At 39.2% G+C, this 22429-nt stretch overlaps 1 protein-coding gene across 1 annotated transcript in view; it reads right to left on the bottom strand.

The window, feature by feature from the left end:
• Positions 1-507: 507 nt before the first annotated feature.
• The window catches only part of STMND1 (stathmin domain containing 1), a 41299-nt gene continuing 19377 nt past the window's right edge, over positions 508-22429 (bottom strand). The window contains exons 2-5 of the mRNA XM_082415295.1: positions 22211-22391; positions 17287-17447; positions 4415-4546; positions 508-3714 (exon numbers count right to left, since the gene is read on the bottom strand). Of these exons, the coding sequence (XP_082271421.1) occupies positions 3430-3714; positions 4415-4546; positions 17287-17447; positions 22211-22391 (759 nt within the window). The 3' untranslated portion in view covers positions 508-3429. The remainder of the gene's footprint in view (positions 3715-4414; positions 4547-17286; positions 17448-22210; positions 22392-22429) is intronic.

Genomic DNA, 22429 nt, shown 5'->3' with positions numbered 1-22429 from the left:
TCCTGTTAAAATGGATGGTCTTGCTAAGAAAATATATGGCTTATCGTTTAGGGTCTGTTACTACTTGGCATGTTTCACTCTATATATAGAGAGAGGTTTTCAAGCCAGGGTATCAGTGATAATGCTCACATCTATATCGTATATATTTTAACTCAATAAACATGTCTTCCAAGCCACTATAAATAGCATAGGCAAGAGCATAAGATTTCAAGAGAAAGGGCTTCCCTGGTGGCGCAATGGTTGAGAACCTGCCTGCCAATGCAGGGGACATGGGTTCGAGCCCTGGTCTGGGAAGATCCCACATGCCGCGGAGCAACTGGGCCCGTGAGCCACAATTACTGAGCCTGCGCGTCTGGAGCCTGTGCTCCGCAACAAGAGAGGCCGCGATGGTGAGGGGCCCGCGCACCGCGATGAAGAGTGGCCCCCGCTTGCCGCAACTAGAGAAAGCCCTCGCACAGAAACGAAGACCCAACACAGCCAAGATAAATAAATAAATTAACTAATATTTAAAAAAAAAAAGATTTCAAGAGAAAGTGTTATTTGGGTATTTAGCAAGTTTGAGGATTGATTTAACTTACAAGAATTACTAAAATTTGAACTGAATGTACTTTTGGTCATTTAAATTTTATTATTTGCAGAGATCTGAATGATAGTCCAACTTTTCCTAAGTGTCCCAGTACAATCATTTTGTACTAGTAAATCATCAGCTGATCTAATATTTCATAAGATTGGCACATGCCACCACGAGATCATCTCCATAGAAAAAGCAATGGACAGATGAAAAACATCATGTTGCCCACGTAGGATTTTATATAAATAATATGCTATAAATATTGCGGCATATTCTAGTTTGCACAGTACTTTTAAACACATTATTTCATTTGGTATAACTCTGGGAAAATGGCGATCCCAAATTAACATATACAGTAAGTCCCCTACATACGAACGAGTTCTGTTCTGAGAGCGCATTGGTAAGTCCAATTTGTTTGTAAGTCCAACAAAGTTAGCCTAGGTACCCAACTAACACAATCGGCTAAATAGTACTGTACTGTAATAGGTTTATAATACTCTTCACACAAGTAATCCATAAAAAACAAACAAAAGGGCTTCCCTGGTGGCGCAGTGGTTGAGAATCTGCCTGCTAATGAAGGGGACACGGGTTCAAGCCCTGGTCTGGGAAGATCCCATATGCCGCGGAGCAACTAGGCCCGTGAGCCACAACTACTGAGCCTGCACGTCTGGAGCCTGTGCTCCGCAACAAGAGAGGCCGCGATAGTGAAGCGACCCACGCACCGCGATGAAGAGTGGCCCCCACTTGCCGCAGCTGGAGAAAGCCCTCGCACAGAAACGAAGACCCAACACAGCCAATAAATAATAAATAAATAAATAAATAAATAAATAAAAATAAAGAAAGAAAGAAAACATTTTTAATCTTACAGTATAGTACCTTGAAAAGTACAGTACAGCAGCTGGCACACAGGGGCTGGCATCGAGTGAACAGGCAAGAAGAGTTACCGACTGGAGGAGCGAGAGGAGGTGGGAGGTGGTAGAGCTGAAGGATCGTCAGCAATAGGAGATGGAGGGCAGGCTGCAATTTCACTCACTCCTGATACTGATGGAACGCATGTTCACACCTTTGAAAGCTCTCAACTAGAAGGTTCGTATGCAGTGGACTTACTGCAAGGTAAAAGAGGTCCAGGGAGCCTAAAGGACTTTCCAAGGTACCGCTGTAAGAAGTAGACTGGTTCTTAAAGGTTTTGGTTCTGGAACGAGTTTGGAAAGAAGCCCCCTCCACGACCACCATCATACTTCACTGCTGCAGGAGTCCTCAGTTCTACAAGCTACAGGAAGATGAGGTGTCCATTTGCAACATCCCAAAGGGAATGTACAAACAGGAGGTGCCCAGTGGTTTTCTGCTCAAATCAGCACTGCCATGGGTTCCCAGGGAGACAAGCCATCTTCTGAGGCTGTCCTCCAGCTTCTGGAGGATATATGGGTGTACTGATTTATCCACAGAAGAAACATTTACACAGCATGTACCATGTGCCATTCACTTTCCAAGGTACAAAACTGCAACCGTGATCAAGACAGACCCATCCTCCGCCCTGTAAGAACTGACACATCTAGCGGTAAAGATGGACACGCACCCGGTAATTCCAAAAGAGGGCGGCAAGTGCAACACTGAGTAATCCGGGCTGCCAAAAGGCAACTATGAGAGAGGGCCACCAACCCAGACCAGGGGCTTCAGAGGAAGTGCTGTCTGAGTGGAGACGGGAGAAACAAGAAGGCATTAGTCAAGTAAAGCAGTGAGACGGGGAGAGGGGAAGGAGGGAAGAGCATGTGCAAAGACACAGAGGCTAGGCAATGTGCTGAGTGTGAGGAGCTAGAAGTTCAGCAGGAGTGAGTTATGAAAGCTGAGAGTCTTGCCAGTCAGAAGAAGAAGTCTGGACTTTACCTTGACCATAAAAGGGAACCAACAAAGGGGTTCAGCAGAAAACCACTGAATAGGGACTTTCCTGGTGGTCCAGCAGTTAAGACTCTGCGTTCCCAATGCAGGGGGCCTGGGGTTCGATCCCTGGTCAGGGAACTAGATTCCACGTGCCACAGTGAAGATCCCGCATGCCACAACTAAGACCTGGCGCAGCCAAATAAATAAATAAATATCAAAAAATAAAAAAGAAGACCATTGGATAAATACTAAGAAGACTGTTGTAGTAATATAACTGAATAATGGTCGGGTGGTGTGAACAAGGCAATGACAGGGGAAAGTATGAAAAGGGATGCAAGAGATCTTCATAGAATGTAGACTCATAAGACCTAATAACTTTTTCATTTTTCATATGAAGAAAACTCCATACTTCATTTAATTCTGAGAAGTGGATATTGCTTCCTTAGGCTATATGGATGAAACTATAATTCAACCAACTTCAGGATATTGCTTTAATCACAACACAACAAAGAGAATTGGGAAAAAAACACACCTAAATATAGAGCATAAGAAGCACACAGATCATTAAAATACTTAACACAAATCCATACAATTTGTCTTAAAGGACCCTCAGAGGGCAGACACAGCCAAGGGGCAGGAGCCAAAAAGAAGGATTTCATTTGGCACGAATACATTAATGGAAGCTGAAAGGTGCTCATAAATGAAAGACATTTTCACCATGTTTGAAGCCACATTGAAGGAGAATGACAACTTTATAAAAACAAAGCTAGTCAAATCTTCCTCTTCTTTTTTTTAAGCTAACATAGCCATTTAGTTTACTGAGCTAAGCTCCAGCCCAGGCAGCTCGCACGATCATTCCTAAACCCAAGGCACATCCCAGTGGTGAGGGGTCAGACAGTCAAAGAAACCATGAGACGTACTAAGAAAGTCACACCTGGGGGAAAGGATGCCTTTTCACGAAATTCACATAAAACGGCTCATTAGAATACGTCATCTGCTTGGTTGTAAGACATGTCTGACTCCACGACCCCAATACCTTCGTACCTGTAGTTTCTATCATTTGAGGTTGTATCACTTTTACTCTTCTTCCTTTTCAACAGCTTTCCTTCCAACAGGTCAGAGGGTTCAAACGCGGCACAACTCACAGTTTTAAGTCCTTTGGCAAACGGAGCCTCCTTCCCACCCGCTTCAGCTGGATCTGAACGATGGGCTGGGGGCAGAGGTCGGTCACTCCACAGCATTTTTCTTATTTCTTCTTCTTTAGTCTGAAAAGCAGTATTAAACAGTGAAAACGAGTCCGAGTGACTTTCTCCAAGTTCTCATTACTACTGCCTGTAATGAACACTACTGGCTTCCCTATTTCATTACGCAATCCTTCGACAAACAGAGGTTGAGGAATTACTGTTGAAGAAGACAGAGCCAGCCCCGACCCCATACCCTCCAGACACCCTCCAGACATACCCTCACAGGGCTATGGTCTAGTCCTTGCTCTCTGAGAGGCCAAGTAGAGACACGGAAGTAAAGGCTATCAGACCAGAGCTGTGAAGACTGGCTCCCAGCAGAAGGGCAGACAGAGGGTTTATGGGGACCACGTGTGTGTAAATGCTGCAGAAGTTGTCTGAGGGTCTGCACGGCCTCCTCTCAGTTCCCGTCCTCCACCTGGGACCTCCTGCCACCCCTGGCCCCAACTGAAGTTTCTCTTTTTTTTAATAGGAAAAAAACACCATACTTAATTCTCAGAAGTGGATATTGCTTCCTTAGGCTACATGGATGAAACCAACTTCAAGATAGTGCTGCATTCCTTCACCACACAAAGAGAACTTAAAAAAACTAAACATACAGCATAGGAAGCATAGAGATCACTAAAAGAATTAATACAATCCACGCAATCTGTCTTAAAGTTGGCGACTGGAGAGGATGCACGCATTTCGGAGGCAGTGCCCCCTCACGCGAGACCTGGGCTACCTTCCTGCGCTCCTCCACTGCCTGCATCTTCTCTTCTATGTCCTTCATCGTGAAATCTTTTACTTCCTTTTTGATTTTAAGTTTTTTCAGCCTGGCTGGTGGCTTTCTCAGCAGCTTCTCAGTCGTGCTTACCTGCAAAAAGACACTTTTTAAAATGCAGAAACAAATGTATTTATTAGCAGAGGAGAAAGATAAGAGAGAGAGAATAAACATTGTTTAAGGTTTTAGTCCTAAAACACTAAACAGATGTTTGGATAGATTTGTAAAAACAATTATGTGAAAACTGGTAACAACTGAACTCATCCCTAAAGACTTTATGCCTGGTAACAACAGAACTAATTCCTAAAGAAAAGATATCTATTAGATGTCTACGAAAAAACAGGCTATTATCAAAAAACATGAAAGAAACATGCAGCGATGGAGGAGGGCTCTTGAGAAGTAAAAAAAAAAACCTGGAGAACAAATACAAGATGGGAAAAGGTGGCAAATGAATGATGCATTTGTAGTTCAAGGTAAAAAGTTAAACCCCATGATTTTATAATATTCCATAAGCTGCAAATGACTTTCATTTGGGGTCGAGATTAGTTTTAGGACTTTTGGTCTTGTGAAGGAGAGAATTAACACTGGTCTTTGCTGTCAGTACTTTACAAATGTTTTCATGACAATAGAAAAAAACCCATACTATTTCCTGATTGACTACCCTTTATGCGTTTACAGCAGTGATAATGACTTTGATTATAATTTCTAGTTATTAAAAAAAGGTTAAACTGTTGTAAAGGGTTTATAAAGAAAGTTTCATTTTTAAAAATTGGTTTTTTAAAATAATATACCTTGGTTATAAAAAAATTAAAATGATACAGAAATAGTCCCCTAATTCTCTGTTTAACCAGCTGGCCCCCAATCCCACTCATCAGCATGAACCATTTTAAAGAGTCTGGTGTGTGTCTTTCCAGACATTCTCTGTGCACAAATATCTATATACACATATATTAACAGTGCATCTGTCATGTTCAACAAATCAATGGGATTATACCATATACACTGTTCTACAATTCACTTTCTTCATTTAATTTAATATGGACATCTTTCTAGGTCAGTATATAAAGAGTTATTAAACTGTCTTAACAAACACCAAACCTTCATTATACAATGAACCAAAACAGGCAGACCTCATTTTATTGTGCTTCACTTAATTGTGCTTCACAGATATTGTTTTTTTTTTTTTTTTTACAAATTGAAGATCTGTGGCAACCCTGAGTCGACCAAGTCTATTGGCGCCATTTTTCCAACAGTGTTTGCTCACTTTATGTCTCTGTGTCACATTTTGGTAATTCTTGCAGTATTTCAAATGTTTTCATTATTATTGTATTTGTCATGGTGATCAGTGATCTTTGATGCTACTATTGCAAACCGATAACGACTCGGTGAAGGCTCAGATGATGTTAGCATTTTTTAGCAATATAAGTATTTTTAAATTAAGATCTGAACATTGTTTTATTAGACATAATACTATTGGATACTTAACAGGCTACACTATAGTGTAAACATAACTTTTATATGCCCTGGGAAACCAAAAAATTCGTGTGACTCGATTTATTGTGATATTTCCTTTATTGCAGTGTTCTGGAACCGAACCCGCAGTATCTCCAACTAGGTACTCCTGTATTGCTCTAGATAATTTCTCTAAAGACTTTTAAAGACAAAGGAGCTATTGATATCCATTGCCATATCGAAAAGACTGTCTCTTCAGATTGCAATACTGTAGTTACTGAGAAAGTAAATCACACAAAGAGAGACAGTTCAGCATAGCAGGAAAGGGCACCAGATCCAGACACATACAGCCCTGGGTTTGAATCCTGGCTTGGTCATGGTGTGGCTTTGCATGAATTCTTAAACTCTGTAAGCCTTCCCTTCCTCATTTAAAAAATAGGTTTTATTTCACAGGATTTTTTTTAGAAAAAAGAGGAAAATCTTTGCCAACTTGGTCTAGCAGCCAGATCACTTCTCTGGTTGAGGCACTGACTGGTGCATCTCTCCTGCCACGTCTGGCACAGAGAAGCGAGGCCCAGCCATCGGTGGTCAGAACAGAGCAGGTAGTGGGATGGGCCACGACACTGGATCAGTCAGGGGAGGAGCGGTGCCTGCCGAATGGCGTGCCAGGGTCTCGGCAGAGACGCAGCCCCTAGGGATTTCCAGGTGGTAGTGCGAACTCTTCGGGCAAAGGAGGGTGGGCAGGAGGGCGCCCAGCCCATAGTCAAGGAGTACTGGGATGTACAGCTGGTAGGAGAGTAGGAAGAGGCAGAAGAAGAGGAGGAGAGAGTTGAGGAGAATGAGGAGGAGGAGGATGAAGAGGACGAGGAGGAGGAGAGATGAGGGAGAGTATGAGAATTATGTGGACCAAGAAGAAGAGAAGGACGATCCTCCTGAGGGCAGGGCACTAGATTCTGCTGCTGATTTTAAACTGGGATATTTTTTCCGCCAACTTATGATCCCGAAGTCCGTATGGTTCTAAACAAGAGAGTGAATATCAATATGAAAACGCTGATGAAGAGGAAGAGGATGGAAATGAAAAACCAGAAGAAGGACTTAAAATGGATATGGTCTCAGCAGAGGGCGGCTCTGGAGAATACAGTTGGAAGGCATAAAAAGAAATGCACAGCAAAAGAAAAGATGAATTTGTTCTTCATGGATATTCTAGTTTTCATTAGCCCAAAATACCAATTTTGTTTCAAAGTTCAACACCCCAAAATGATATTAACTGACATCTGACTTTACTCTTACCTTTTAGAGATAAATTTAACAGTATTGTTCACATTGAAAATAAAAGCTTGTTTGAAAAGAAAAAAATAAATAAATAAAGAGGAAAGTATACAGTAGCCACTCAATAAATGGTAATTACTTATTCAGTGAAAGCAGTGACTTTTTTTCAATGACAGCACACAGAATCACAACCAAATACAGTATTTGTCATGAAGGGGAGAAATGAGACTCAGAATCCCAGGGGCCAGCAGGCAGGAGGCCTGGGCTCTGTTTAACCCTGGGTCTACTGCTAACACCCACTGTGTGACCTGACACAAAGCACTTCTCTTTGGACTCACTTTTCTCAAAATTATACCATATACGCTCCTCTGCAACTTGCTGAGGACGGCTAAGGTTTCTTCCAGCTTTAAAATCTATGATTCTTGGAAAGCCTTCTAAAGGGAAAACATTTATTAAAGTTCTGGTTCAGTTGCAGCCTTCAGACAGTTTTATGTGATGAGAAATTTTCACTACAGGAAAACTGGGAGATGTTTGTCAAAGCAAGTTCCCCCTCCCCCATTCTTGTGTTATTTTTTATGACAACTGGCTTTTAGGCTCCCTGCTGACAAAAGCCATCTGCTGAAAAGACGGGACATGCTTGCTATGGAGGCTCAACTAGAGATACTGTGAAATTAGGATGAAACAGTTTTTTGGGGAAGTTCACTCATAGAAGGCTAACAGAGAATGGAATAGTCATCTAAGATCCAATAAAGCAAGTCTCCATCAGGCTTACATAGGAGTCTGAGCCTTGATTTAAATCATGAGATCAATAGTTTCAAGAGAGCTTGGGCTTTCTAGTTTGGGTGACCTCTTCCTGTGGCTTTATCCCAAAATGATGCATAAGAAATCATGTACTTCCTCTCCCTTGTGGAAGTTAATCCTACCTTGTACAGCCCTTGTCCTTTCTTGAGTTTGACATTTTAAAGAAAAGCATTGAAAGACCTGAGGAAAGCTATCTGTATTCTTTACCACTGGATTTTATAAAGTCAGGAGTTACCAATTGTTGGCACTTAAAAAATGATAGCATTATATGATCACATTTTACGTACAGAGGTGCTACCCATAGATACTCTAAAAAAAAAAAAATCAACTTTAAAACCTATAGAAGTTACTAGTTCAAGTATTCTCTTTAAGAACACCAGCAGGGGATGGCACACCCAAAGATGCTGTGATAAGAAGGGGATCTCGTTTCTAGCCAACCTGCTTGTATACATTACTTCCTGCATCCACTGTGTCTTCCTCAGAGCTTTCCTAGTTAATTATTGACCGACAGATAAACCTACCTTGGCTATGTTCTCTTAATAGGAGTCTTGTGCATAGAATAAGCCAAAGTTTCTCACAACAGATCTGTCACTCCTGCTCTGCCACTGTTAAGACCTCCTAAGATGGTCACTCTGAGCGTTAACTGCCATTATTTTGTCTTTACCCCGGTCAACTTCCTCCTCCTTAAAAGACTCCCCATGAGGTTCAGCAAATAATGTTACAGACTCTGATACACTGTCAACAAACTCCCTAACTGCACTGAAGGTTATCAAGGACAGAGGTTGCCTGGAAAAGGGAATCAACTTGGACTAGAGACAGAAGGGATCAATAGAGGATTGAGAGTCTTGTGTAGGGAAACCCAGGAGAGAAATGAGTTTGGATGAGAAACACCTGAAGTGGATAATACCTATGTGGATAAATGACAGCCACTCCCATCTCTTTAAAGAGATCTGTACCAATCCATGCATGTATTTACATGTGTATGTAAATCTAATATACATTTATAATATAGCCATTGGAGTCTCAGTAGAATGTTTTAAAATATACTGGAAGATTCACTTAGTCTGATAATTTAGCTTCTTAACATCGTATTACTTACATATCATTATAATTCTTTCTGAGTGAGCGTAACATCTACTAGCATGAATGTGCTTGCAGGCAGGTTATCCAGAGGGGCTATGGAATGGCTGTAGTATTGGCTAAAAAGCAGATGATGAAAAAAATTAAGAAAAAAGACGATAGGGGGCCCTGTGGACACAGATAGTGCTGTGGATTTCTAGGAAGAGACCAGCTCATAGGGGAGTCCCCTTTTCAGCATCCTTTATTATACTTCACTCTAAATGATAACTGAATTAAAGATAACAACCTGGCTAAGACAGAGACAGATCTATGTCTAAAATTCCCTTGTATTTATATATAATATTGGTCTACATAAGGAGCCTTGTTTTTAAGTATTCTCACTTTTATTGTTCTGTTTTTTTCCCATAATATTTCATTTAAAGTTCTTTTTAAAGCAATGAAGAAATGGTGTTCACATGTCTGATTGGATTCATCGTATTGTAGTATCTGCTGACAATAACGTCCTTTTTCTTGACTATCCCCTTTTTGTTTCCTTTGGCTCTTTGTTTCTTAGTTAAAAGTATTAACCGTCTCATAATATTTTCATTTTCAGTCCTTCAATATTCATTCTCATCTTTTTGTATTGGCCTCAGAACTTTCCCCCAAATATTCAAGACATCTGGTGTCTGACACACATGTTCTCAGCTACACCTGGACTGAAAGAGACTTTACCTGTGACACTGAGCAATTATATCTCTTCATTTCCATACGCTTCCTGGGTATCATCTTAGTCCTATAGTGAACACATGTTCTATTTTCAGGAATATTTTAGGACTCTCTTTCACAGTGAATGGGGGATTTCAGTTTCGAAAGCTTTAACCCTTCCCAGCTTGATAATGAATTTGAGGGCTTGGTGTACATTTTTATTGAAACTTCATGGCAGTGGTTCTCAGCCTGGGCTGCCCACTGGAATCACCTGGGAGCTTTCAAAAGCACCACATCCTGGGCCCACCCCAAGCCACTGCTCCCAGGAGTTTTGAAAGTTTCCTGGGTGATGCAAATGTACAGGTTGAGGACTGCACTCGGCAATAAGACGCACAGCTGTGCCTTACAGCTCCGGCCTGTTGCAAGTCTGGCTTTTGTTGGCCCTCTTGGCCCAATTCCAAAGCAAAAAAAAAGAAAAAAAGAACTGCGTTATTCTTGCCTACCTTTGCAGTCCTGTCACATTTAAATCCTTTTGAGAACGCTCCAACTATGCCCCTGACAACCATTCTATTTCTACACAATACGAAACACAGTCTTCATCTTTGGATCTCTTAATGATGTTATTGAAAGTCAAGCCTGTAGTTTTCATTTTTTAATAGATACGTTTCTTTCACAGTGTAGTTTATATTAATTAACCTTGCTGGTGCCCTTGCAAGGTCCGAGTCTGAATCCATTCATCTCTGGCACTGGAATCATTGAAAAATGTTTTAATGTTACTCCCACTGACGTGAGCATCAAGGGTCCATAGCATGTCTCTTCAGAAGGCTTGCTTAGCTACTGAATGTTCCCACAATCTAGCCTCCTCCAGATGGCTCTCCTGTCTTTTTTTTTTTTTTTTTTGAATTTTTGAATTTTATTTTATTTTTTTATACAGCAGGTTCTTATTAGTTATCCATTTTATTCGTATTAGTGTATATATGTCAATCCCAATATTTCAATTCATCACACACACACACCCCACCCCCAGCCGCTTTCCCCCCTTGGGGTCGATACATTAGTTCTCTACATCCGTGTCTCAATTTCTGCCCTGCAAACCGGTTCATCTGTACCATTTTTCTAGGTTCCACATATATGCGTTAACATACGTTATTTGTTTTTCTCTTTCTGACTTACTTCACTCTGTATGACAGTCTCTAGATTCATCCATGTCCCTACAAATGACTCAATTTCGTTCCTTTTTATGGTTGAGTAATATTCCATTGTATATATGTACCACATCTTCTTTATCCATTCGTCTGCTGATGGGCATTTAGGTGGCTTCCGTGACCTGGCTATTGTAAATAGTGCTGCAATGAACATTTGGGCACATGTGTCTTTTTGAAGTATGGTTTTCTCTGGGTATATGCAGAGCACTGGGATTCCTGGGTCATATGGTAATTCTATTTTTAGTTTTTTAAGGAACCTCCATACTGTTCTCCATAGTGGCTGTATCAAATTACATTCCCACCAACAGTGCAAGAGGGTTCCCTTTCCTCCACACCCTCTCTAGCATTTGTTGTTTGTAGATTTTCAGATGATGCCCATTCTAACTGGTGTGAGGTGATACCTCATTGTAGTTTTGATTTGCATTTCTCTAATAATTAGTGATGTTGAGCAGCTTTTCATGTGCTTCTTGGCCATCTGTATGTCTTCTTTGGAGAAATGTCTATTTAGGTCACTGCCCATTTATGGATTGGGTTTTTTTTTAATATTGAGCTGCATGAGCTGCTTATATATTTTGGAGATTAATCCTTTGTCCATTGATTCATCTGCAAATATTTTCTCCCATTCTGAGGGTTGTCTTTTCGTCTTGTTTGTAGTTTCCTTTGCTTTGCAAAAGCTTTTAAGTTTCATTAGGTCCCATTTGTTTATTTTTGTTTTTATTTCCATTACTCTAGGAGGTGGATCAAAAAAGATCTTGCTGTGATTTATGTCAAAGAGTGTTCTTCCAATGTTTTCCTCTAAGAGTTTTATAGTGTCCAGTCTTACATTTAGGTCTCTAATCCATTTTGAGTTTATTTTTGTGTATGGTGTTAGGGAGTATTCTAATTTCATTCTTTTACATGTAGCTGTCCTGTGTTCCCAGCACCACTTATTGAAGAGACTGTCTTTTCTCCATTGTATATCCTTGCCTCCTTTGTCATAGATTAGTTGACCATAGGTGCGTGGGTTTATCTCTAGGCTTTCTATCCTGTTCCATTGATCTATATTTCTGTTTTTGTGCCAGTACCATATTGTCTTGGTTACTGTAGCTTTGTAGTATAGTCTGAAGCCAGGGAGTTTGATTCCTCCAGCTCCGTTTTTTTCCCTCAAGACTGCTTTGGCTATTTGGGGTCTTTTGTGTCTCCATACAAATTTTAAGATTTTTTGTTCTAGTTCTGTAAAAAATGCCACTGGTAATTTGATAGGGATTGCATTGAATCTGTAGATTGCTTTGGGTAGTATAGTCATTTTCACAATATTGATTCTTCCAATCCAAGAGCATGGTATATCTCTCCATCCATTTGTATCATCTTTAATTTCCTTCATCAGTGTCTTACACTTTTCTGACTACAGGTCTTTTACCTCCCTAGGTAGGCTTATTCCTAGGTATTTTATTCTTTTTGTTGCAATGGTAAATGGGAGTGTTTCCTTAATCTTTAGGATTCTCCATGTATAGTATCCTGTCATCTGCAAACAGTGACAGTTTTACTTCTTCTTTTCCAATTTGTATTCCTTTTATTTCCTTTTCTTCTCTGATTGCCGTGGCTAGGACTTCCAAAACTATCTTGAATAATAGTGGCGAGAGTGGACATCCTTGTCTTGTTCCTGATCTTAGAGGAAATGTTTTCAGTTTTTCACCATTGAGAATGATGTTTGCAGGGGGTTTGTCATACATGGCCTTTATTATGTTGAGGTGGGTTCCCTCTATGCCCACTTTCTGGAGAGTTTTTATCATAAATGGGTGTTGAATTTTGTCAGAAGCTTTTTCTGTATCTATTGAAATGATCATACGGTTTTTATTCTTCAATTCGTTAATACGGTGTATCACATTGATTGATTTGCATATATTGAAGAATCCTTGCATCCCTGGGATAAATCCCACTTGATCATGGTGTATGATCCTTTTAATGTGTTGTTGGATTCTGTTTGCTAGTATTTTGTTGAGGATTTTTGCATCTATATTCATCAGTGATATTGGTCTGTAATTTTCTTTTTTTGTAGTGTCTTTGTCTGGTTTTGGTATCAGGGTGATGGTGGCCTCATAGAATGAGTTTGGGAGTGTTCCTTCCTCCGCAATTTTTTGGAAGAGTTTGAGAAGGATGGGTGTTAGCTCTTCTCTAAATGTTTGGTAGAATTCACCTGTGAAGCCATCTGGTCCTGGACTTCTGTTTGTTGGAAGATTTTTAATCACAGTTTCAATTTCATTACTTGTGATTGGTCTGTTCATATTTTCTATTTCTTCCTGGTTCAGTCTTGGAAGGTTATATCTTTCTAAGAATTTGTCCATTTCTTCCAGGTTGTCCATTTTATTGGCATAGTTGCTTGTAGTAGTCTCTTAGGATGCTTTGTATTTCTGCGGTGTCTGTTGTAACTTCTCCTTTTTCATTTCTAATTTTATTTTATTTTTTTTAAACTTTGGATTATTGATTGATTGATTGATTGATTGCTGTGTTGGGTCTTCGTTTCCGTGCGAGGGCTTTCTCTACTTGCGGCAAGTGGCGGCCACTCTTCATCGCGGTGCGCAGGCCTCTCATTATCGCGGCCTCTCTTGTTGCGGAGCACAGGCTCCAGACGCGCAGGCTCAGTAATTGTGGCTCACGGGCCTAGCTGCTCTGCGGCATGTGGGCTCTTCCCAGACCAGGGCTCGAACCCGTGTCCCCTGCATTGGCAGGCAGATTCTCAACCACTGCGCCACCAGGGAAGCCCCTCATTTCTAGTTTTATTGATTTGAGTCCTCTCCCTCTTTTCCTTGATGAATCTGGCTAATGGTTTATCAATTTTGTTTATCTTCTCAAAGAACCAGCTTTTAGTTTTATTGATCTTTGCTATTGTTTTGTTTCTATTTCATTTATTTCTGCTCTGATATTTATGATTTCTTTCCTTCTGCTAACTTTGGGTTTTGTTTGTTCTTCTTTCTCTAGTTCCTTTTACTTGAGATTTTTCTTGTTTCTTGAGGTAGGCTTGTATTGCTATAAACTTCCCTCTTAGAACTGCTTGTGCTGCATCCCATACGTTTTGGATCGTCATGTTTTCATTGTCATTTGTCTCTAGGTATTTTTCGATTTCCTCTTTGATTTCTTCAGTGATCTCTTGGTTATTTAGTAACGTATTGTTTAGCCTCCATGTGTTTGTGTTTTTTACGTTTTTTTCCCTGTAATTGATTTCTAATCTCATAGCATTGTGGTCAGAAAAGATGCTTGATATGATTTCAATTTTCTTAAATTTACTGAGGCTTGATTTGTGACCCAAGATGTGATCTATCCTGGAGAATGTTCCATGCACACTTGAGAAGAAAGTGTAATCTGCTGTTTTTGGATGGAATGTCCTATAAATATCTATTAAATCTATCTGGTCTATTGTGTCACTTAAAGCTTGTGTTTCCTTATTAATTTTCTGTTTGGGTGATCTGTCCATTGGTATAAATGAGATGTTAAAGTCCCCCACTATTATTGTGTTACTGTTGATTTCTTCTTTTAAAGCTGGTAACAGTTGCCTCATGTATTGAGGTGCTCCTATGTTGGGTGCATATATATTTATAATTGTCACATCTTCTTCTTGGATTGATCCCTTGATCATTATGTAGTGTCTTTCCTTGTCTCTTGTAACATTCTTTATTTTAAAGTCTATTTTATCTGATATGAGTATTGCTACTCCAGCTTTCTTTTGATTTCCATTTGCATGGAATATCTTTTTCCATCCCCTCACTTTCAGTCTGTATGTGTCCCTAGGTCTGAAGTGGGTCTCCTGTAGACAGCATATAGATGGGTCTTGTTTTTGTATCCATTCAGCAAGCCTGTGTCTTTTGGTTGGAGCATTTAATCCATTCACATTTAAGGTAATTATCAATATGTATGTTCCTATGACAATGTTCTTAATTGTTTTGGGTTTGTTTTTGTAGGTCCTTTTCTTCTCTTGTGTTTCCCACTTAGAGAAGTTCCTTTTGCATCTGTTGTAGAGCTGGTTTGGTGGTGCCGAATTCTCTTAACTTTTGCTTGTCTGTAAAGCTTTTGACTTCTCCATCGAATCTGAATGAGATCCTTGCCAGGTAGAGTAATCTTGGTTGTAGGTTCTTCCCTTTCATCACTTTAAGTATATCATGCCACTCCCTTCTGGCTTGTAGAGTTTCTGCTGAGAAATCAGCTGTTAACCTTATGGGAGTTCCCTTGTATGTTATTTGTTGTTTTTCCCTTGCTGCTTTCAATAATTTTTCTTTGTCTTTAATTTTTGCCAATTTGATTACTATGTGTCTCAGCGTGTTTCTCCTTGGGTTTATCCTGTATGGGACTCTCTGCGTTTCCTGGACTTGGGTGTCTATTTCCTTTCCCATGTGAGGGAAGTTTTCAACTATAATCTCTTCAAATATTTTCTCGGGTCCTTTCTCTCTCTCTCTTCTCCTTCTGGGATCCCTATAATGCGAATGTTGTTGCATTTGATGTTGTCCCAGAGGTCTCTTAGGCTGTCTTCATTTCTTTTCATTCTTTTTTCTTTATTCTGTTCCACAGCAGTGAATTCCATCATTCTGTCTTCCAGGTCACTTATCTGTTCTTCTGCCTCAGTTATTCTGCTATTGATTCCTTCTAGTGTAGTTTTCATTTCAGTTATTGTATTGTTCATCTCCGTTTGTTTGTTCTTTAATTCTTCTAGGTCTTTGTTAAACATTTCTTGCATCTTCTCGATCTTTGCCTGCATTCTTTTTCCAAGGTCCTGGATCATCTTCACTATCATTATTCTGAATTCTTTTTCTAGAAGGTTGCCTATCTCCACTTCATTTAGTTGTTTTTCTGGGGTTTTATCTTGTTCCTTCATCTGGTACATACCCCTCTGCCTTTTCATCTTGTCTATCTTTCTGTGAATGTGGTTTTTATTCCACAGGCTGCAGGATTGTAGTTCTTCTTGCTTCTGCTCTCTGCCCTCTGGTGGATGAGGCTATCTAAGAGGCCTGAGACTCCTGTCTTTTCTTTTTGACCCACCTTTTATTTTCTGACCCCCAGTGATTCACCTACAGCGAGAAAAAAAATCTCTCCTTGTCCTTTCCATATTAAAGATGCATCATTTTTTTAGTACTTTGAAGTAAGATAAGGTAGTCGAAAATGCCTTGCATCCTGTTAGCTAGCCTTGTGCAAATGTAAATTGTCATTATGTTGGCATCATTTTTTCCATTATGTGGTCCATTTTTACCTTCCCCTTCCCCCCCAGTTCCTCTTATTATTGGCAGCCTGATAGTATCATTCATAAGGCTTAACAATCTCCTTTCCTTGCCAAATACTTTCTGCAGGACTTATTTTTCCTTCTTCAAAAGAAAATGCCACTTTGGCTTTTATTTATGAGTTCTCAGCAAGTCCCTCACACAGAGATGGAAATTACCTTTATTGAAACACTAAGTGACTTGGTCTAGGTGCAAACTTGATTTCACTAATGAATCTTTTTATTCCCTATTGATTGTTTTCCCTACAACACAGGGGACTGGCCATCACTGAGGTGCCTTTGATATAATTTCTGGTCTCAGTTTCCATCACTTCTGTTTCTTTTTTTTCTTTCCTATTCATTTTCCCTTAGGCCTCTTTTCTGTGTTATTTCTTCTTTTTATCTTCTTTTCTCTGTCTATGCTTTAGGATTACTGGTGCTGCCAGCAAACACTGGCTTAAAAAGAAACCCAAACCAATAAGAACTAAGCAAAACAACAGCAAATCTGCCATCTTCTTCATAGGTTTACAAAGAAGTTATTAAAAAGTTAAGAACGCAAGACTTTGGCCACAACAAGTTAAAATCAGGCTACAAATAATGCTCACACTACAGAAAAACAATGATAGATCAGTCAAGATGAATCAACAAAGAAAATTAAGGGTATAACAATTTTTATCATTGTATTTATTTCCTCATGGTTGACCTCAGGGTGTGTATATAAAGGTATACATGTATCTATTTTAGCTTTGACATTCAGGCCTATTTTCTTATTGGATAAGTCAGGGTTCAGTTTGATATTCACATGCCTAGTGCATAGGCAATATTTAATAAAAACTGCTGAAAGAATGAAGGCATTTTATTCAATGGGCCTTATCATGTCTCAAATTTGGTGAAACCCAAGATATGTTTCATTGGATTCATTCATCATTAACGATCAGGCAATTCCTGAATCTGTAGAGAAGGATGGTGTGCAGAGGGGTGAGGGAGTTTATGGGAGAAAAAACTGGCTTAGATAAATGCTGTAATCTGTATTGTGACACTAAGATGCATATTGGTGGGAAAAATAACTAGTGATCAGTCATATTCTGTTGCTATTTTAACTATAAGCTAGTGTTAATTACAAAATTACTTGCCGTGACATATGATTCTCCATTTCTAAATACTTTGCTGTGGCTTTGTATTATTCCTTGAACAATTAACTCCTCCAGGATGTCTGATGACTTTTGTTGCTCTCGATTCTCTAAGGGTTGGGGTTTATGGATTAATCCATTGATCACTAGGTCTTCCAAAGCAAAAGAAAAAAGAAAGTGAAATTTAAGCACGAAGATTTTATCAATCAAATGCTAAATACATGCCTTATAAATCATGCTAATTAACTCTTAGTTTCAACACTTGTACCTAAATATGTTTCTACTACAAATCTTTATAATCCTTTGAAGTTCAAATCCTTAATGTTCTTACAGAGGATACACATCAACATAACATACTGTTTACTTAGCAGGTCGAATATTAACATAACAAAAAGTCTTTCTTGTGCTGCTATGTACTGCTTTTTTGTTGTAACAACACTTACACACTTGGATACGATTATACGGGTTCTGTGCAATAATTATGAAGCTAAACCACAGCCACGAATGAGATAGTCTTTCAGTGACTCTTATGAGTTGCAGTTTGGTTTCTATGCTTTGTATACAAAGGATAAACAGCGTGATGTTGCCAAGAGACTTCTAGTTCTGCAACCCTGAGTTTACAATTACGCCATCTGCTAAATCTACATAAGTAAAAGCATGCCTTTTTGAAAAGAGTCTTTGAACCAAATCAGAATTGGGAGTCGAGTGGTAGCTACATTTTTATTCTAAAAATGGCACTGAAACAGTTTATAGGGGAGCACTAATGAGAGAGACCGCTCCCTTTACAAATCACCCAATTACATAAATAAGCAAGCAAGCATCTGTTTTTACAACCTCATAAAATAAAGGTGCAATGAGAGGTCCTCAGAAATGAGCTCTCTTCTATTTTAAGAAGTCCATTTCATCCAGTGGATGGAATCTTTTTATGAAAATTTCTGAGCCCACTGGTTAACAAAGACAGTTTTCATGAATTTGTAATGGGAAGACAGGAAAAACACACACATGTGCACACACACACACAAACCAGATGTCTCTCACTTCAGAATATTAACCTTCCTGGTATCAGAGACTTCTAATTGCCCACTGCAATTAACTCCAACGAATTTCCTATAGTCTTATCACCTTTCCAGTGCTATGTCTTCTACTCATACACGTGTTTGAAATAGAGTCAGTTCTCATTTTAAAGTGCTCTGTACAGATTTTGGTACAGAGTAGTAAAGCATGGCTTTCAAGAAGGTAAACGAGAAACTAAAAGAACAGAAAAAAATCAATAAAGAAGAGGTGAATCCTCTTCAAGGAATTAGAATGATTTTTTGTTAGAAGGTGGGCTTATCTGCAAGGGTCAAAATAATAATAATAATGACCGTCTATTGAGCACTCATGTGCCTGGCACTATATTAAGTACTTTATGTTCTTTGTAAGATCTAATTCAAACATAAATTCTGTGACAGAGGTGTTACTATCTCTATTTTATACATAAACTGTATGAGAGAGGCTAATCAACTTGCTCAAGGTGACACAAGTAGTAAGTGAATTAACTAGGCTTTGAATCCAAGTCTATTTGACATTAGCATCCACGCTCTTCACCACCTCACTGTACTCCTTCCCAAATAGCTTATGTATCAATAAAAGGCTCCCACTGGTCATGGTCCACTTCTCTCTCAGGATGTTCTTAAAAAGAATGTCATCGTTGACATCTGTCACTAGCATAATAGAATTATTTTAACCATTTCTATCCATTGTTTTCTGAGTCTACCAAAGTACTTGGCTTGACATTTACAATAGCTCACTTATACAGAAATCCCTGGACTACATCAGTCATTTCAACTAATATTCATGATTTCTTGGGACACTGAAGACTATTGGGGGAATGTTTAAAAATAACATTGTGCTTCTTTCTGATTATAAAAGAAATAGTGGTTATCAGAGTAAACTTGGAATATATAAAAAAGAGTAAAGAGGAAAATTAAGATGTCCATACTTTTACCTTTCAGAGGTTGCCAGTTAACATATGAAATTTAATTTTTATAAATTTGACATCATACTGAACATCCAGTTTTATTTCTTATGTAGTTAATATTTACAGTAGCATCAGTTCATGCCATTAGAAATTTCATAAGCGTAAGTGTAAAAAGTGAAATCATGCAAGAAAACGTGGGTGGATTTGTCTTTAATCTTGGTGTAGGGAAAGGCTTTCTAGCTATGTCTCAAAATCCAGATCCAATGAAAGACTGATAACTTTTACTACATTAAAAGAACCCTTCAGAATGGCAAAAAAAACAAACAAACCAAAACCCACAGTAAAAGTCAAAAATAGGTATCACGTACCTCCTGATTTGACGTACTAAGCAGGATACAATATCATTTTTGGTATTCTTGCTAAAAATGCATATTCTGAACCTAATCATGAAGAAATATCAGACAAACCCAAACTGAGGAATGTTCTACAAAGTAAGTGGCTTATATCTCCAAATACATCAAGGTTTTAGAAGACAAAAAAAGCCAAGGAATTGTTCCGGATTAAAGGAAACTGAAGTCACATGACAACTACATTAAACGTGTGATTCTGCATTAGATCTTGAACCAGAAATTTATTTCTAAAGGACATTTGTGAGACAACTGACAAAATTTGAATAGGTGAGATAACAGTACTGCATCAGCGGTAATTGTCTGATTTGGATCCTTGTACTGCGATTTTGCAAAGAATGTTCTTGTTTTTAGGTAATGCACACGGATATATTTAAGAGTAAAGTATCATTATGTCTGTGACTTACTCTCAGAAAAAATATAGATGTATATGGGAGAAGGGGGGAGAGGGAAGAGGGAGGGAGGGAAGAGAGGGGACAATGATAACACAAATGTGGTCCAACATTAACTTTGGGGGAATCTGGGTGAAAGAATACAGGCATTCTTTGTTTTGGACAACTTTTCTTATCTGAAACTTCTCAAAATCAGAAGTTTTTTTGTTTGTTTTGTTTTCTTTGTTTTTGTTTTTGGCCGTGCCATGCAGCTTGTGGGATCTTAGTTCCCCAACCAAGGATTGAACCCGGGCCCTCGGCAGTGAGAGTTCAGAGTCCTAACCACTGGACCGCCAGGGAATTCCACAGAAGTGTTTGTTTTTTTTTTTTTACTAAAAGGAAATACTTGGGAAATGTTAGTGTGAAACTTGAAATTAAAAAAAAATTTAATTGAAGTATAGCTGATTTACAATGTTGTGTAAATCTTGAAATTTTTAACAAATATACTCTGTAGCTGTGAAGAGCAGGGATGCAGAGAGGAGACAGAGAGGAAACTGGGCAGAGAACAAATAGAAAGCTCAGGGTACTGGTTCTTATTCATCCTGTGGGAAGAGCTTTCCCGAAAACGAATTTACACTACATTTTGAAAACACCTGCTTTGGTGGTTCAGTCCCTCCCCCGCTGGTCTCTCTTAGCACCATCCTGCTTACCTGGGGCCCTCCCTCCCCATACTGCTTTCAACGGTGTACAGATGGCAGGACTGCCTGTCTGAGGGCACCCCTGTCCTCCTAACAATCTCTAGTCTGTTAACACATGGATATTGCGCATTCATGTTGCAGTCTAGGAGGGATTCTCATCAACAGAATCATCACAGAGAAAAAATACATGCGCTGGCCCAACTCAGAGGGAGAGGAAGGGGGCATCCCTGCCCTGCATCCCCCATCTCCTCCTTCATCCTCAGAGGTCATGCTACACCCTATCAAAAGCACAAGACGAGGGCAAATGTGAAATTTGTGAGGGACCTAGAGAATATTATGCTTAGTGAAATAAGTCAGACAGAGAAAGAAATATACTGTATGATATCACTTATATGTGGAACCTAAAAAATAACACAAACGAATGCATATGCAAAACAGAAACAGACTCACAGGTATAGAAAACCCACTAGTGGTTACCGAAGGGGAGAGTGAAGAGGGGAAGGGCAAGACAGGGGTAGGTGATGAAGAGATACAAACTACTATGTATAAAATAGATAAACAACAAGGACATATTTTATAGCCCAGGGAACTACAGCCATTACCTTGTAATTACTTTTAATGGAGTATAATCTGTAAAAAATACTGAATCCCTATGCTGTACTCCTAAAAACTAACATAATATTGTAAATCAACTATACTTCAATTTAAAAAATAAATTAAAAGGGTATTAAAAAAGGAAATTTGTCATAACCTGAGTTGCCACAAAAGTCCAGGAAAAAGAATCTCACTTACTATCCAATCTATTTTCCAACTCTAACTGGTCCCCAGGGAAGAAACTACAGCAATGAGGAAGGAAATGAAAGCCGCCCCCTACCCCAAATAAGTCTTCTTGAACTCTGTTAAGTTCAATTTGTTTCAAAGGCTGATGAAACAGAAACAAGGGCTCTTAACACCAGAAAGGTAACTCAAGTAAAGTGAAAACATACCACAGGAAAAACCACAAATAGTTTCTAAAGAACACACCAGGTCAACATCACATCTTTCATGTTTTTGAAAGATATTTTTATTGTACATTTGCATATAACTTTGAATGGGGAGAGACAGGAGAAAAAGTTTGATGTAGGTTTTACTTATTTTTTCAAATGTAGAACTTTGTCTTGGAAAGATGTTAACACAGTGGAAGTTTTGAGAAATTAACTAAAGCCTGTACAACTCCTATTCCCAAGGCCTTATCCCAACCACCAATAAGGGCTCCTAGTTTAAAAAAAGATAGTTTTAATTATGTCATCAACAAGAAGATTAATGGTTAGTATTACTTACTCGCCTAATGAAGGCCTAAGGCTATGTCTTGGAGGTGGGACCCTGACATTTGAAGCACTGCCTGGCTCACAAAGCTGTGATAAGTCACCAAACACACATTATAAAATATATTCAGAGAAACAGTATTGTATATAGATCAACATGAACAGGGGCTGTTACCTGAATTTATTCTTCCGTTTCTTTCACTAGGAAATGGGGAACTTTCTGGAATGGTTCCAGGTAAGCTTCCCAACTGGGCCTGCTTGTCCAGGCTTCCAGGGCTGCCCACATTATCCTTGGGCAGCGTAGCTTCAATCTGGGGTCTGAAATTCTCCCCGGAATGAGCCACACCGACATCAGCCTGTGAAAAGGGAACGGCTTTGTAAGAGTCAAGATTTC

This window comes from Balaenoptera physalus (genome assembly GCF_965194825.1).
Source record: "Balaenoptera physalus genome assembly, chromosome: 11".
In the NCBI taxonomy this organism is placed as follows: Eukaryota; Metazoa; Chordata; class Mammalia; order Artiodactyla; family Balaenopteridae; genus Balaenoptera; species Balaenoptera physalus.
The sequence above is the reverse complement of the archived record's forward strand: the minus strand, read 5'-3'. Positions and strand labels throughout refer to the sequence as shown.